Raw genomic sequence first — 17,489 nt, 5'->3', positions numbered from 1 at the left:
TAGTCTCTATCATAAGGGAGCATAAAAAAGAGATGGATGCAATAACAGGAGGAAAAAGTAGGCAGGCACATCTTGGATAGGAAAACAAATGGTTTGCATTCTGTTTCTTTTTCACAGGAAAACTGTGCAAGGACACCTGAAGTCCACATAATGTCTGTCTTCCCTTTTCTTCTTTCTTTTCTTTCATTCTTTTCTTTTCTCTTTCTTTCTTCCTTTCTAGAAATATGTTTTCAGAAACATTTTAATAGTTGCTACTTCACACAGTAAGATCAACAGCTACTAGTTAAAAAAAATAATATACATATGTTAACAAGATAATGACCCCTGGACCTTTACTTAGCACTCAGACATTTTTAAAAAAGAAAAAGTAACTGGAGATTGGAGGAAAGAAGGAGGGCACCCAGCATCAAGTAATTCAAAGAATGGCTGGCTTTTTAAAAATATTTTATTTATTTATTATTGTATTATTTAATTATTTTAGTTTGGCGGCGGGGAGGTAATTAGGTGTATTTACTTCTAGAGGAAGTACTAGGGATCAAACCTAGGATCTCGTGGGCAGCTAAGCATGCGCTCTGTCACTTGAGCTATACCCTCCCCACCATGGCTGGCTTTTTTAACAGGAAAAGAATGACCCTGAAAATCAGTATCTGGTCAACCTAAATAACATCCTTAGTAACATCAGGGAGCCAATATAAAAGAATAAAATTTTTTAAATACCCCTAATGTAGACTAGCATCCTAAAAGCATTAGAAAGTGAAGGCCAACTACCTTACTGGCAGTATTTGAGTGCCAATGGTAGGAAGAAAGCAAATTACTTGATTCTCAGGAAAGTACTTTATTATAATACCCCAGAGTTCTTCACACACAAAGCATTACCTCCTCAGTGAAACAAGTCATATAAAATCCACTTCCACAAAAAACACAGTTAAAGCAGTTACTGGGATTCTGTCCAACATGCTTCTATGTCAAGAAACCTCAGAACTAGTTACATGTTTTTCTTCCACAAAAAGGAGTTTTTCCCACCACTGACCAGCTGGGTCTCCAGAGTGACAAAAGGAACTGTGACAATGGCAGTCATTTGTTAATGAGGGCTGTCTGACCAAAAGAACTTTTTGTCTGGTATTGTCCCATTTTACTCCCACTTCCACCAAGAAGGAGCTGCAGGCTCAGGAAACTTAGAGTCAGTTTCCAAATTGGAAAATGTTGCAAATACCAATAAGGAATAAACATGCTCTGGAGCAACTGCTCAGCCCAGGCGGGGAGAGGGGTAAACCAGATGGTCTTTTCCATCCCAGATTTCGATGATCTACAACAGAACCTGGATGACTAGGAGAAATTGAGATGCAGTTTGGAAGCTGCTTTATAAAATAGAATCCCAAACAAAGACATTCAACAAGGCAGAGGAATCTAAAAAGAAATGGAAATGGACTCTAGGTGAGAGTAGAAAGCAAGCCAGCTTGAGACTGATAAAGAAATAAGGTTGTCCCCAAATCATACATTTTGGAGGGGAGGGTGCCTCAGAGAGCTGCCAGTCTCAGGGTCACAAACCCAAATGTATGCTCACCAGGCCAGAGATCAGAAATGAATCGAGGTGGAAATCGTGGGGACAAGGTTAACTGAAGAGTGCATGATCTGTCTAAAAGTATTTCAATTAAAAAGAAAATGGAAATATGTATGCTGGCCGAATAAAACAGCTCTTGAAGCCAGTTCAGCCTAAGAGCTTCCCGCTTGTATCTCTGATCATCTGACTGTTCCTAAGTCTACGCTACTGTATACATGTGAGGAAACTGAGGACCAGAGATGTCACATCATTTGATAACAAGCCGGGACTAGTCGTTGTATATAACAGAGCCAAACTGCTAGGATTATGTTACATGCTAAGATGATGTCAAATACAAAAATATTAAGCGACATTAAGGCAGAAATCCTGCATGCCTTTTGGATCAGGTACACTAAATTCACCTCGTTTAATTATTTCACAGGCCAAATTATATTATCATCTTGCAAAAACACAAAGCTACTGAGAACTGGGGGAAGATGTATGCAGGGAATGACTCTGCAAAAAAAAAAAAAAAAAGAAAGAAAGAAAGAAAGGAAGGAAGGAAGGAAGGGAGGGAAGGAAGGAAGGAAGGAAGGAAGGGAGGAAGGAAGGAAGGAAGGAAGGAAGGAAGGAAGGAAGGAAGGAAGAAAGAAAGAAAGAAAGAAAGAAAGAAAGAAAGAAAGGAAGGAAGGAAGGAAGGAAGGAAGAAAGAAAAGAAAGAAAGACCCTAAGTAGTCAGAGTCAGATATTCAATGTTTCAAAAACAACTGTTATATTCATAATTAACTTGGTCACAATGGTCCTAAGTAAGATGGCAAATGGAGCTCCTGACTTATATTTTCCAGACAGGAAAAACAAGACACACAGAACCCTCATAGCTTGTTTTTTTTTAAATGGATTCTTTAAAATTATGTGTTCATGGTTCCTTCTAGGTACTCCTCAAAAAGCAAGGTAAGAAAAATCCTTTCCATGGTTGGTACTGGTGAATGTGTATTTTTTTAAAAATTGGATAAGCTTAAGACTTTTTTTTTTAAGTGAAATTCCAAGGAAAAAAATCTCATTGAGATATGTTAAGTGGTGTGAAATCTTCCCAGGAAATCCATGAAGTGCAGAGAAAGATGAGAACATCCCCCCTGGATGGAAGCAGAAGAGACAAAGGAGTGGAAACGTTCTTTCGGGGAGCCCCCCTCCTGCCAGCCAATGAGACTCTCCTTCCCTGGTTTCTGTGTATCAGAGAAAACACAAATACACACTCCTCAGAAGGAGGAACTGCAGTCCGCACACAGGGCTGGAGTCCCTGAAATAAATCTCTCCAGAGGTGCTAGGCTAAACCGTCAATATGAGGAAATCATCTTAAGAGTCTGATAGCAGCATATGCATGATTCTTCCCCCTCCCCCATAAAACTCCCAACACCAACAGCCACATCAAATTACTGCTTTTCAGAGGCCAATTCAAAAACACCCACTTTATCACAGAAAGTGTATTCCTTGTATATGTCAGTGCTCCCATTATGTCTTATTTGAAGGGGGAAAATGAAATAAAAATCCTATCGGAGATATTTATAGATCTCATAAAACCTGATTCACTCTCATAAACTGCTGTAAGCTCAGTCATCAGGTAAGGCAGAAAAGGCAGGTGTAGTAACCAGCACTGCATTATAGTACATGTGCCTAATTCTGGCTCTTAAGTAAATAACCACATGCTGGAAAAACTTAAGACAAATCAGTCATAAATAAAACTAGAAAGAAAGGGAATGAGCTGGACATTTGTGTGAGCAGCCAACCAAATTCCAAGGATGTCAAAGGAGGCCGAGTTTCCGGGGGGCAATGGATAGGGCTAGTGCTTCCTCACTTCTAGGTATAGGTAACCCCGTGAGAGCTGCTCCTGTGGGGTGAATAAAGGAATACCACGGGCCTGCCTTCCATCATTCACCTTCTCTTAGACACTCGAGGCACTGTGATGCTAGAGAGACCAGTGATACACTTTAGAAAAAAGAGCACTGTGCCACTCGATACTGTATGTATGAATGTATGCATGTATGTATATATGTATGTATTTAATTTGGGGAGGGAGGAGGTAATTAGGTTTATTTATTTTTAGAGGAGGTACTGGGGGTTGAATCCAGGACCCTGTGCATGCTAAGCATGCACTCTACCACTTGAGCTATACCCCCCCCCCCCGCTGTGTACTGTTTTTAATGGGAGGAAGGATGGTTGAAAATGGGGAAAGAAAGAGTGCTTGTTGAATGGATGCTACGTGCCAGACACTGGACCAGAGAGTACCTGCCCTTACTTAGGTATCATGAACTCCATTCCACCGATGACAGAATGAGACTCAGAGATGTTAGGTGACTTTCTCAAGGTTCCAGCTCTGCCTGATCTCAAGCCTCATGTCATTTGACCACTACAAATACTATGACCTTAAGGAGATCTAATCTAGCAAAGCCAAGTTCTTTCTCAGATGAGAAAACCAAGGACCAGAAAGAAGACAGACCAGAGAGCTATTCAAATCCATACCCGCTCCACTGATTCCCAGGCCATGACCTTGGGCTTCTGCCCTGGTGTCTCCTGCCTAACAAGGAGTAGGTATAAATGTAAAATTTCAGAGTCCTGAGTAGGCTGCCTGGGTATGCATTCTGGCTCAGCCACTTCCAAGTTGTGTGACTTTGGCAAGTCATTTTATAACTCTCACCTGAACATCTCCATCTGTAAAATGGGGATAAGGAGAATATGTACCTCACAGGGTTGGTGCAAGGATTAAATGAAATGAGGCATAGAAGGTGCTCAGACGAGGCCATCTCTAGGAAGTATTTGACAGATATTAGATGTTATGATGATGCTTATCATAATGACAGGCAGAATAGCCAAGTGGAAAGAGGGAAGATGGAAGTATGTTCCACCACTGGTTTTGCAACTCAATTGCTCTGCAGCCACATTAAGACAACTTGCTTAATCTTCCTCTGCCCCAGTTTTCTCACCTCTGAATGGGAAATTCTGTAACACTGGCCTGTTTCTTAGTTACAGGAACGTGCCAATGGCAGTGATCATGAGCTCCGAGCCCTTGAGAACAAAAGCTCAATACAGATGCTTGTTAGACTCTCATAGGCCAACATGAACGCCCCTATCATGGAGAAAATCATCTCTTGGTCCACATTAAAGAAAGCAGGAACACTGATACAGGGAGGCCAATGCACAGGCGGGGCCGAGCTGCCTTGAAAGGCAGAAAGCAAAGCCTGAGATTCAGTGTGACACTGAGCAGCACCTCAGGTGGCTCACAGGGGCTCAGTCCTGCACAGGGGCCTCCTCACAGAAGACACCCTTCACCCCACAGGCAGAAACTGTGCTCTGTTAACAAGGCCTACCGTGGCCATATGAACAAACACTCGGAGCTCAAAAGGGAGGGATGGGGGAATCTATTTCCACTCCTTTGTCTGCTGAGCAAATTTGTCGCCCTCCAAAAATAAGAGCCGGCACTCTGACCACCCCGTTGAATTCCTGCTACCTCGGCTCTGGAAGGTGTGTGTGAAAGCAGGGTCAGGAGCAAGCGGGCCCTCCCTTGCAGAGCAGTTGCTCCACGGCTAATTGCCGTTTTCACAGCTGGGTTGAGCTTTCCAAAAGCCATCCTTCAACCCTAAGCTCTGAGCTCCTCTCATGATGTTCTCTCTTGCCAGCCGCACCCCCTTCAAAGCCAGTTTATACATGAAAGGATGCAGCTACAGTACATCCATTTTTGCAAACATCACAGTTTGAAATAGAGGCATTTCTAAGACTTCTTTGTGAACATCGCCACATGCCCACAGTCATGACCACAAGAGCTAAGCCTTCCATGGATGAGGAGGCAGCCTCCTTGCCTGAATGTCCTCGGCAGCAATTCTTCCCCAGTTTATTTTTGCTTCTCTTACTAGAAACATGGGTCCTTTGAAATTCTTTATAAACACAGTCTACTTCCAAACAGTGAGGTCGGTAAGAAATATGTAGAGCTGCTACCTAATGCCTCTCTGGCATCAACCAACAGATGTTCATGCACGCTTCTGTCCCTTTAAAACCACAGAGCAGGCTGAGGTAAGTGGAAAATCATGGTCGAGAGCCTGCCGAGAAGGAATTATTTGAAGCACGGCATGGCTGGAGTTTAATGCCCACCGCCACAAAGGTACCAGAAATGGAATTTGACCAGGTTAAGCAAACCTCTAGTGGGTCATAGGAAATGTGGGCCAGATGAGGCCTGCATTAGACACTTCAGGGTAAGGAAAAGCAAAACAAGAAGGATGAAACAACACTTGGACAGTTGCTATTCACCAAAGAGCTGGATGAAGTACATCCACCAGCACCATCCTGCTTCATTATAAACTTCTATTACACTTAGATTCCAAGTTATACAAGAAATGAAATATTTGGAGTAGGAACCTGCAACTCCAACACATCTGCTATGAACCCTCTATAGATTAACGGCTCAAAATCTTGGCTACATATTGGAATTACCCAGAAACTTTACAAAAACACTGATGCCTGGATTCCACTCAAAGGAATACTGATTTAATTGGTCTGAGGTGCAGCCCCAGTTGTGAACCATTACTACAGACATAGTCAAATCTCAAGTCACAGTCATATCATAAGTCCTAAATACCTACTGAATATCTACCAAGTGTGAGGCTCTCTGAGAACCTGAAGGGTTATATATTAAAAGTTCATTATCAAAATTATAACCAGGCATTGACTCTGCTCTAAATCATACAACCTAACTGGAAAAATAAAGACAGTAGGAAAAAAGAAAAGGAAAGAAAAGGAAGAGAAAGAAAGAAAGAAGAGAAAGAAAGAAAGAAAGAAAGAAAGAAAGAAAGAAAGAAAGAAAGAAAGAAAGAAAGAAAGAAAGAAAGAAAGAAAGGAAGGAAGGAAGGAAGGAAGGAAGGAAGGAAGGAAGGAAGGAAGGAAGGAAGAAAAACTATACCACAAGAGAAAACTGAAAAGCATCAAGAGGAAGTTAAAAAGTTCTACATAGGAGTGTAGAAATACTAGCAATTACTGTTGGCCAAGGGAAAGGGAGGGAGTTTCCTGGAAGATGTGGCAACCATCTGAAAGTTAAAGGAAGGGTAGAATTTGAACAAAGAGACTCTGAGGGGAAGAGGGAATAAGAAGGAAAAGGCTGAAGGAAATGACATAAATGAAGACAGAAGCAGGAAAGGCACAGTCATTCAATTTGAATGGCAATTATCGCACGTGGTAACAAGGGGGAAACTTGTGACTATTACCTAGGTCCTATCTTGGAACATCTTGACTCTTAGAAGTTTGTCATCACCCTACATAGAAGAGGGAGCCATTGATAGTCTGAAAGTATGGTGATGGAGGCAGAAAGTCAGTCCAGGGGAGGTGACGGGGCTGCCCTGGGGCAATAGCAGAGCAAAAAGACAGTGGAAGACCATGGTGAAGCACTGAAAAGCCAGATCAATGGGATTTTTCAATTGTTTAGAGTCAAGGGAAAGAGAGGAGCCAAAGATGACTGGACCTTCCAACCTGGATCACAGAAGAAAGGTCATCTCGATAAAAGAAACAGGGAAACCAGGAAAAGAAGGAAAGAAGTTGATGAGTCCAAGCTTTGGGACATATTCAGTTGAGGTCCTCATGGGATGACCGAAAAAGCATTTATGGTCAGCCCCATGTTTCCAACTCAAAAATGTGGGCCTGAAACTCAGGAAGACATTGAAGTTGGAGATGTAGATTACAGCTCTGAGGAAATAAAGAAGAACACTTTTTGTTTCAATGTGTAAAACATTACAACCTCACTGCCTATCCAACCCTCGCAAGAAATTTTAAAATCCTTCAGAAAAGATTTTCCTGAATTGGCACATGGAACTGCTAGTTTCATGCAGTTCCTTTGTTGGCAAGTTGTCAGAGACAAAGCATTTCACCATTTCTCCTTTGATGCTCCTCATAAAACCCAGCTCGATCATCCATCCAACTCCCTACCCTCTTTACCCTCATCTGTTCTCATTTAGGTGACGGCATTCTTTTTCATTCAGCTGGAGTTGTAATTAGGGGCTTTTGTTTTTTGGGGTTTTTTTTTTTTCAGTAAAGTGTACATTTTCCAGATTACCACACATTATTAAAAATGGGAAAGAGATTAAATTACACACATTAACTTTCTCCAAGATGTTCAACAGCATGGTTTAGGACCCAGACAATTCCAAAATTCCATGTACTAGTACTGTTCAAAGGAGAAAGGGGATTGTCTTGCCTCTCTTTAAGGAGAAAGAGGGAAAGAGAGAGGAGGAAAGATGAGAAGTGACTCAAAATATATCCAGAACAACCATTTGATGCAAAGCCAGCAAACTGATTTGAGCAACTGAAAGAGTCCTGAGTCTGGGGCCAACATCCATGCTAACAACAGCTGGTTCAATGCCTTATCTGGCTTCAACAATCACTTGGTCCAACCCTAGTGTTTTAGACTTGAAGAAACCAAGACCCTTTCAGGATCTGAAATACTAAGATTCTCTGCACCTAGCTTTGGTATAAGGCCTGGGGCCTGACTTTCAATATGACCCTCAGGAAATGTCGATAAACCCATATTCGGAAATTGATATTGCATATGGCTCCACATTAATTATTTCAATTAACTATAATCATTTCCTAATGACACAGACATGGATGCTGTTTCCTGGCCATTACGGACATGTGTATTCACGCTGTACACTCATCTGCCCTGAAAGGGTCACCAGCCCCAATATGCCATTAGCTAAAAAAAGCCTAACAGAACTTGGTAAATCTCAAGCATGTGTTATAAACAATGTCACAACAAAGTGGGTAAATACAGAGAGGCAAGGTCAGTGTTCAAACACTCATGGGACTTAAAATCTCTTTTTGGGCAACTGTGTTCTAATACTGTATTACTTAATTTTGAACGTGCTCCCTCTCCCCTACTGAAGTCAAGCTCATAGAGGGTAGAAGTTATATCCAATTAAACCCTGCAGCACCCAGTGTTCTTCATATAACTAGAATGAGGGAATGAAGAAATAACTGTGAAATATTTTCCATATTTTAATATAAACAGAGAAAACCCCGCAAGATGTGACTGGGTGCACCCACCAGCTCAGCCAGGAATGGTATCACTGTGAAGTCAGAAGTCACCCACACCTCCAGCAGGTTGACATTGGACCCATAGCCTGAGGCTGCTGCTGCCCCCGAGCTGTACACCTGTGTGTCAGGCATGCGGGGGAAGGGGCAGCTGGAATGGAGACTGCAATGGCCATAATACATTTAGCAGGGCCAAGTTCTCAGGGTCACAACAAAATACCAAGTGAGGAAAACAAAAAGGACTCAAGGAAGAAGAAACGATTCTCTAAATTAACAGCAGAAAATGAAGGCAAAGAAGAAAAAAAAAAAAAAAGATCATGGCCAAACTTATGTGAAACCAGGTCCTAGTTACACAGTATTTGATTTGATTTGGAGAACTCTTAAATTGAACAAGGATAGTTTCTCATGTGGATGCTCTAAAATGAACACACATTGTAACTGGGCAGAGGAGTGTTTCTAAACTTGCGGCTGTCATACGTTACATTAGTGTATCTTGTTCCACTAACTTTAACACCATTCTTACTTGTAGAGCTTCCTAATCACTCTGCTTGGTAAGATTTGGCAATTTGGGTTAAAATATTTCCACAAGTTTATGCTAAGCAAGCACTCAGCTGATTCCGGAAAACAAAGAGGTTTATTTTAGAGAGATAAATCTCCACCTCCTCACCCTTCTGGCACTGCTCAGGTTACGTTGGGGAGCTGTCCTCAACTTTCAGCAAATCCTAATTCCAGCGTACAGGCTGGTAGATTGTGTGAAAGGGAATCACAGAGGCATTCTCTGCATTCACCAATCATGGAGCCCAGTGAAGGTGGTGAAAACCTCTCGCACGCTACTACAGGCTGCAGAGATGGGGGTGACTGCCAACCCGTCTGGTCAGCTATCCTATCACATGGGCCAGCTGGGACTGGCCAGAGGAAACGGTCTTCCCTCCTCAATATGCATAGAGTGATTAAAGAAGGCTGCACTGCCATCTTGTACTCAAAAAGTTAAAATACAGAAATTCTCTGAAGGGAGAAGAATCTGAAGATTTATAAGAGACCGACTACTAAAAGCTCCATTAGGACCCTCTCTAAACTATTCCCGTTTAAGTGGAGAAGCAAATAGCCCCCACTGGCATTTATATTTAGAATGGGTGGGGAGAGAGGAAGAGCCCATTTTGACCGCTGAAGGTCTCTGACATACCCATACATAAATCATTTCAGGGTGAGGTGTCACAGTGCATCTTCTACTCTGCCCTTTAAATGGATTGGACCCCAACATCCCATTCTCCTCAGGGGAGGGAGTGGGGGTGGGAGGTTCATGGAGAACAAAGAAGCCACCACTTCCTTTATCCCCCCAACTAAAAACAGATGTAGTAAAAATATCTGCGCGCACTTTAAAATACCAAACTGCAAACAGGTAGACCAAATGATAATGTTTGAGAGCCCCCAAACCTACACAAAGATGTATCTATTAAAAAGAACATGGAAATGAATCTACTAAAGAAAGGCTAAGTATGTGATTGATGGCATTCACATGTGCTTTCATTTGTAAGGCTACATTTATTTAGTGAGTGCATCCTTATAAAGAAAATCTGGATAACAGGGGGAGTTCTAATTTTATTTTTTTCATCTACCAAGTCACTGTTTCAAATTTTTAAAAAATAGATTTATGATAACTAAAGAGCACACAAATCACATAAAAAAAAAAGCTAGCTATTTTATCCTTTCAGTGTGGTTAGCAAGGCTCCTTTGTGTCTACAAATTTCCCTGGGTGGTGCTGTTGCCAAGAAATTCTAATTCATGACAAGGTTTTCTGCAAACTGGGGACAGAGGCAAACCTGCGGATGCAGGGAAACTACAGTTCGCTTTGTCTTACTGACTGAGACAGCACCTGGCTGCTCAGGCCTGTAGAAGGTAGTGCAAAGGCAAGATCTCCATAGAGAAGGAGAAGCAGAGATCAAATCTCACCCCTTGCACCATGAGGCTATTCTTGGAAGGCAACCATTTTTGTAGGTTGCCCCCCAGAGATGCTTCATACCAAAGACTCTTGTAAAAAGTGTTTCAGGGTGCCTGAAACCAAGATGAAATTGCAGTGTTATGGGGACGCTGTAGTTCTTACAGTAGCCAAGTATGCCATTAGTTTAAAACAATGGGGGAATGGGGGAGGAGGGAGGAATGTTCTATGATTTATTTATTTGTTTCCAGTAGCAGTGGAAAATTTTCTCTGAGCAAAAGGGAGGCCTGAAACTGACCCCATCTGCCAATTATGAATCAGCATTAACAAGAAGCATAATTCCAGAAGAGTTTTCAAGTAAATATACCATGCCCCTCAACGGCGTGAAGCAAAGCTAAGTGCAAATAAGACGGAGAACATCATCACTTGACCTGCACTCATGAAATAGCAGTCTAGCTGTAAAGCATATATCCAAATTCTGAAAGTCTTTTTAGCTTCCCAAACAAAAATAACCAAATAAAAAAGGATTATACCAAATCCTTTTTTATTTTCCAAGTCAGCAGTGGGTCCAGAAAAATCATGATTTCTTATGGCAATAAAACTCATGAATGGGTCCCCCTTTATCCATCATCAAGTGGTACCAGATAAGCTACTCTAGCTTCTGTCCTACCTTTGACTTTTCCTACTTTTGCTAAGACAGCTCTTGGAAATTTTCCTGCAAGTTTCCAAAGAGCTTAAGGCTGGTATCCTTAAGAGTTGTGCGTCAGCTAAATTCCATAAAATAATAGACCACATAAGCACAGTGTAATTTACAGTTATATGACAGGCAGGGATGATGTTACTTGGTCCAAGTGCTTAAGTATGCAGTCAGAGCCCAGGAATGGAGAGCTGTTAATGTAGAATGTGCATCTGGATTTTTAAATTACACCAGCAATGATTTTCAGAGTTGGAGCTGTATGTGGCTAAGACATCACTGCCTGAAAACCCAATGTCAAAATGATAACCCCTGAGACAGGAGGGCCATGACAGGCTCACTGACTATCAAGTAGGACAATTATCTCAGATGAGAGTTTAAAAGAAAATATCCAAATAGTCCATCCTTAATTTTCAAATGTACAGATGTCTTGGGTTTATCGTCCAAGCCACTCTTTCTTAGGAACCAAATCAGATTACTGGAATCTCTGTATTTCGCTCATCTCGAGGTACACTGTTCACTTTCAGAAGTACATCTAATATTGCTCCTCATACGACCTCTAAAATCTGATTACCCCAGAGCACCAGGAAACGTCCTCCTGCCTGGGGTTCTTTGTAGCAATCTTCTTGAGCCGACTTGAGCAAAGGAGCCTTAAAATTTCACCATCAGATGGCTGATTTGGAACCAACAGTTGCATATAACCACACTCCCCTCCTTTACACTCAGAAGAGGCAAGGGGGGAGGGGGCAGGGAGAGGGAGGAAGGAAGAGATAGAGGTTGGAGGTTATGTCATCAGTATGAACTCAGAGTCACAGTCACCTTTACAAAAAACATTTGTGACTATAGAGTCTAGGGAAGAAAGCTCCTTGGAGTGATACCTCACTTAGAACTGTGTCCTCACAAGTTATGTTTCAGTGTGAACTAGAAGCATGCCTCTGAAATAGCTTGGCAAAGGTTTCAAGGTGAGGGTAGCTGGCAGTTGGAGAGGATTAAGGCAAGAAGTAAGGAGGGAGGTGCAGGAGGGCGAAAACTCCTTTGCCCTCAGATAGAAACTAAGCTAGAGGTTCCTTGAAGGGGGTGACATGAAGTGGGGGAGGGGAGGAAAAGCAGAGATTTCTGAGGAAACAATAGATTTAATACATCTTTTAATTATCAAACCAATGGTATTTCTTTACAGATCTAGACTGTCTCATGGATGGTCTAACCAGATCTAGAAAAGCAGGTTTCTTCTGGAGAGGCCTTCCCCAAAAGCAGGCTTTACTACTGTGAAAACTTGAACCAAAACAAAGTTGTGTGATTCATCAGGAGAGAACGTTGTAACAAATAAAGCCAACTTTCTTCTCTCCAACACTGCTTAACAGTTAGTCACAAACAAGGGCTGCCTTGGGCAGGCTGACTAAATCAACAAATTCTCTTCCCTAACCTGTCTAGACAGTTGTTAATAGGCAACCGATTCAACACCAGTGGGCTGACAGTGTGAAATGAAGACTATTTCAGAAAATGAAATTCTGGCAACCTTTTGGTGTAATTAGCATGGGAAATAAAAGGAGGAAAAAGCTCTGGTGAGACCCTTCATGAGATAGTCTTGTTAAGGATGGGGAAAGGATGCACTGGAGAAATGCTTTATGCTAAAAACACGTGAACTGTATGTGCATTTAGAGAGACAAAGTCAAACACATCTGCCAGCATCCTCGGGCAGGAACACATGTGCAGACGCACAGACACTGGGGACCAGTGCCTGGAGAAACTCACAGCCCAGAATCAAGGGAGAACAGCAACTAATAATGGTACCAAGGATCAGCTTTGCCACTGGGCTTGGTACACCAAAAGCCAAATCTCACTTGCTAAGGCAGCAACTGTTACATCCCAGGCTCAAGCTGGCAAATCCCGCTTTGGATCTTGGCAGAGGAAATTCAGCCGTTCATTAGCCTTAACAAGCTGCTGTCACGGAGCAGAGAAGTTACATGAACAGCCACACACCAAGCCTCTCGCAGCCCTCCCCAAGGGCAAGCATGTTTCTCCAAGACGGACTGTGCATGTTCGTGCTTCCAATGTGCAAATCCAGACTGTCTTCTTGGACTTTCCATGATACACATTGTACAATTTTGAGAGAATACCCGTGTCCCTCCACCTACCCCCCACCCCCCATCTTTCCTGCAGAATGTCCCCTCAGCAGCTCCTAATCCTTACTGAGAAAACCACTGTTTCCGCCAGCAGGTCTAGCACTTTCCACTGACCAGTACTTTCTTTATTCCACTTCACAAAGCCCAGTGAACTTGTCACGAGCCCTACTTCGCCTTCACTGGGACACCCAGCCAACTTGGCATTGGTGCCCTTCAACATCCTAGGAGTTTCTTAACTAGTCCTCTAAGACAAAGTCAGAGGCATGGAAGCACACATCACCCTTTGTCGGAGGTTGTGCTAACTGGAGAGAGACGAAAAAGAGAAGCAAGGACACACACACAGAGTGTTGTCTTCCTCAAGACATTGCACTAAGGGAAACCTACAATGCACGGTCAGCATTAGACAGATACAAAGGTACATCTTCCCATCCTCCTGGGAGAAATCCTTGAGTATCTATTATCACCGGAGTCCTCTTCCTTCTGCCCACCTTCTAGTTTCAAAATCGAGTTACAGTTTTTTATTGATACTCGCTAATTACTGGGAAAACACTCTGTTTTGCTCCTACCCCCGTCGCCCCCCCCCCCCAAACCTGACCAGCACCAGTTGAAAGAGATGAACCTGAAAAGGTACCAAGTAGGTAGAGCTCGTGTACATAGGGACACGGTACCTGTCAGTGACAGCTCGGAAAGCCCCAAACCACCTTCCAACCCGGCTCCTCCGAACCCCAGAAGTTAAGCAGGTTTCTGCTGGGGGACAGTGAGCCCGACAACGTGTGCGCAAGGATGTGTGTTGGTGACTGAAACGCAGGCAGCTCGGACCGGCTGCTCAGCTCGGCACACTAAAGGGTTAGGGGGTGGATGGAGAGGTAAGCAGATGACTATTTCCCAAAACATTTTAAACAACAAACAGCCAAAGGGGGGGGGGGGAATAAAACAAACAAAAAATTCAACCCCAAGCCCACACCAACGCAGCCCCTGCGTCTCCGCCGCCACCACACGATTTACACAAGTAATTTAAATCATTCACCTGCTGCCAGGTCTCCTCCAGGGATGGCAAAGCTGAGAAGTAGCCGGTGTCGTGGACAAGTTGTAGCTCCTGGAATATACTATAACTAGCCAACACGTCCATGCTGCTGCTGCCGGGCAAAACGGGAGGAGAAACCCTCCCCCGAACACAGTTGGGTCTGTTTGTTTGTCAGTCTGTCTGGCTCACCCCCCAAGAAGGCAGACATCCAGTGGCCCTTTTGTTTTGTTTTGTTTCAGTCAACTAAAAAGGAAAAAAAAAAATCAATGCAGGAGAGAGGGAGAGAGGAGGTGAGAGAGGAGAGACTGAGTGGGGTGGATGGAGAGAGGCATCCAGCGTGTACAGTGCAGACGGCTGCCAGGAAAAGGGGACTTCTCCACGGGAGTAACAATTCCCTTCCAGGGCTCTAATCACTCCAGCTCGTGGATCAGGAAGGGGGATGCAAACTCACTGACACGAAGCTGCCATCTATTTCTGCAGCGCTGTTCGCTCCTAATGCAATCTTTGCTCTTTATTTTGGGAGGTTGCATTTTTTTTTTCTCGCGATCGCTTCTCTCCCCCCCTTTCCTTCCCTCCCCACCCCCCACCCCATCCTTGCTAGTTTGTAGTCTCTCCCCCCTCCTCCTTTTCTCCTCCTCCTGCTCTTCCCCCTCCCCAAACTCCCTCCCACCGCCCGGCTCTCCGCGCAGCCGTGGGATCTCGGAGGAGGGCGTCCATTAGGCCGCGTGTGACCATGTAAGGTAAACAGGGGGCTCATGAAGTCACTGAGGGCCAATGGGGAGCGCGGAGAGGGGCCCGGGGCGGGACTTGGCCCTGGCGGCGGGCGCGGATTGGCGCGATGCGGATCTCCCTGCTGCCTTACAAGGCGGTGCGGAGAGAGCTATTTTTAGAGGGCTATATAAGGGGGCTGAGGCAGCCGCACGGCGGCTGGGGAGCGCGAGTGCGAGGGACGGGGAGGGCTCGGCGACACTCGCGCTGGCTCCCGGGACGCTGAGGCGACCGGGTTCGGGCTGCGCACCAGCCTCCTGACCCTCGCTTTGGTGCCTGGCGGAGCCCCGGGCGTCCCGAGCCGCGCCCTCAGAGGGGAGAGGGTCGTGTGTGGCCCTTCTGGCGTGGACGCAGCCGGTCAGGAGGTGAAAGTCCAGAATGCTGGGCTAGGATGCCTCCTGGAGGAGGAGCGGTGCGGGAAAACGGTGGAGCCAGGCTTGGGGAGGAGGGCAGGCCACTTCCCACCCCACCTCCCTCCCAGGCCCGGGGGCGGGGAACCGCGAGGGAGGGGCAGCGCTAAGGAGTTCCTCACTTCCTAAAAAATAAACTGAGGGTTAAAGAGAAGAAGTCACCAAAAGCCCCTTCACGAATTCCCCACAGGCTGCCAGGGTGCAGAGAAGAAGCGCCAGAGGAGAAAGTGGCACACAATGGAGCAGAACAAAGGGGAGCGGCGCGCGGAGAGAGGCCTGGGCCCGCCCCGCGCGCCGCGCAGTCCCCGCCCCCTGCCCGCCAGGCGCCCACCCCCGCCTCTGTCTGCTGACCCCGGGCGGGGGGCCGGGCGGGGGTCAGACTCCCAGTTAGAGTTGATTGAAAGGGGACATTTTGCTGGAGTGTGTGTTAAAGACAATAGGGGGGAATCCGGGTAGACAGGGTGCAGGCGGGAGCCGGCAACTTACTTGGAGGCTTAAACGTGAGGCTCCCCATGTGGCTTGGAGGGTGTGCCTGCCAAGCTGTGGTGGTGAGAGGAGGAACCGGATTGCGATCGGGCGCTGACTTATAGAGACATACAGTTACAGATTCTGTTATCAGAAGAAACGCCTGCACGACGCACATTGTTGGGATTGACCAGTTGTTTGCTTGACCTTAAATGGTTAGTGTGGTCCAAGCTTCCCCAAAATGCAGCAGTGAGCTGAACTTCCACTTTTGGAACGATTGCAGAATTTGGTACTTACTCAGAGATGAGAAACTTAATTCAGCCCCCAGTGGAAGAAACACATCCACCATAATCGCCCTCTCAGTTGTCTCGTTCTGACTATGCGGGACTCCATATTACAATATTTGAAAGAGCCTACTTTAACAAACATAATTTGAAAGTCAAATTCTGGGGAAATTAAACAGGAATTATGGAGTTGAGAAAAGTCTAGTTTCTTTACTTTTTGATGTCTGGAGTCTGTTGGTCAGATCTATAGCATCCAGTGTATGTGTATAAGCAGTGCATTTACTGTAAGTGCATGTAGTCTGTGCATGGAATGCACAAGGGTCTTGGTGCTAGGGGATAAATGGGGAAAAAAAGGTTAAAAATCCTACACAAATAGATGATATGATAGCACACATATAACTGCCAGTATGAGACAGCTACATGGGCCTTTCCCAGAAGTAGAAAACCACTTAAAGTCATCACATCCCAATTAGTGCATTAACTTGATCCGTATGGCCATTGATACTGCCACTTACTTAGCTGTGTGACTTTGAGCAAATTACTGGCTCAGACCCTCTGGCTACCCATCTCAGAAACAAGAATAGTGGTATCTGCCTTGCCTGGTTGTTATGAACAGTCAAAGTGTTATAAAATAATGTCTGTAATTCACCTAGCCTAGCTTCTGGTGCTGTTAGGTGAATACTAAGTGTTCGCCATCATTATTTCCTGGCTTTAGCTAAGTGAACTAAATAATATCTAAACTAATCAGACCCATGGGGGGATATACCAGAGTCTTGGAGAAAGAGGGAGGTAGAAGCCCTTTGCCCATTTAGAATAAGGTCTCCCTCTATCCCCCTCGAAATACTATACCAATTGTGTGTGAGGATGGGGAGGAGGCCATGGAGAAGTACTGGGACAGAAGCCATGTTCAAGAGTAATAGGGGAAGGAAAGGAACTTAAACATAGGAAACTCAAGAGGCAAAAAAAGGCAAGGCAAGACCAAAGAATATTATTTGATGTTTGAGACTCAAGTGAACTTATTTTTTGTTTTTGTGTTACACTATTACCATTCTGAACAAATATGACATACCTGTTAACTTATAAGTTTGAAGATTCTACAAATAATAGTTATCACCTATTAAGTACAATATGCCAAGTTGTATGGACACATAAATGCTTTATATGCAATGTCTCATTTCAT

At 44.4% G+C, this 17,489-nt stretch overlaps 1 protein-coding gene across 8 annotated transcripts in view; it reads right to left on the bottom strand.

Annotated features, from left to right (window-relative positions):
* The window catches only part of KLF7 (Kruppel like factor 7), a 390,342-nt gene that overhangs the window by 76,055 nt on the left and 296,798 nt on the right, over positions 1–17,489 (bottom strand). The window contains exon 1 of one of the 8 annotated variants that reach the window (XM_032479989.1): positions 14,386–14,928. The exons of 5 other annotated variants lie outside the window; for them this stretch is intronic. In XM_032479989.1, the coding sequence (XP_032335880.1) occupies positions 14,386–14,487 (102 nt within the window). In that variant the 5' untranslated portion in view covers positions 14,488–14,928. Of the gene's footprint in view, positions 1–14,385; positions 14,929–17,489 lie in introns of those variants that run through there. 2 more of the 8 variants (XM_032479983.1, XM_032479984.1) reach the window with 2 other exon arrangements.

This window comes from Camelus ferus, chromosome 5, assembly GCF_009834535.1.
Source record: "Camelus ferus isolate YT-003-E chromosome 5, BCGSAC_Cfer_1.0, whole genome shotgun sequence".
Classification (NCBI taxonomy): Eukaryota; Metazoa; Chordata; class Mammalia; order Artiodactyla; family Camelidae; genus Camelus; species Camelus ferus.
This window is presented reverse-complemented; position numbering and strand designations above follow the sequence as displayed.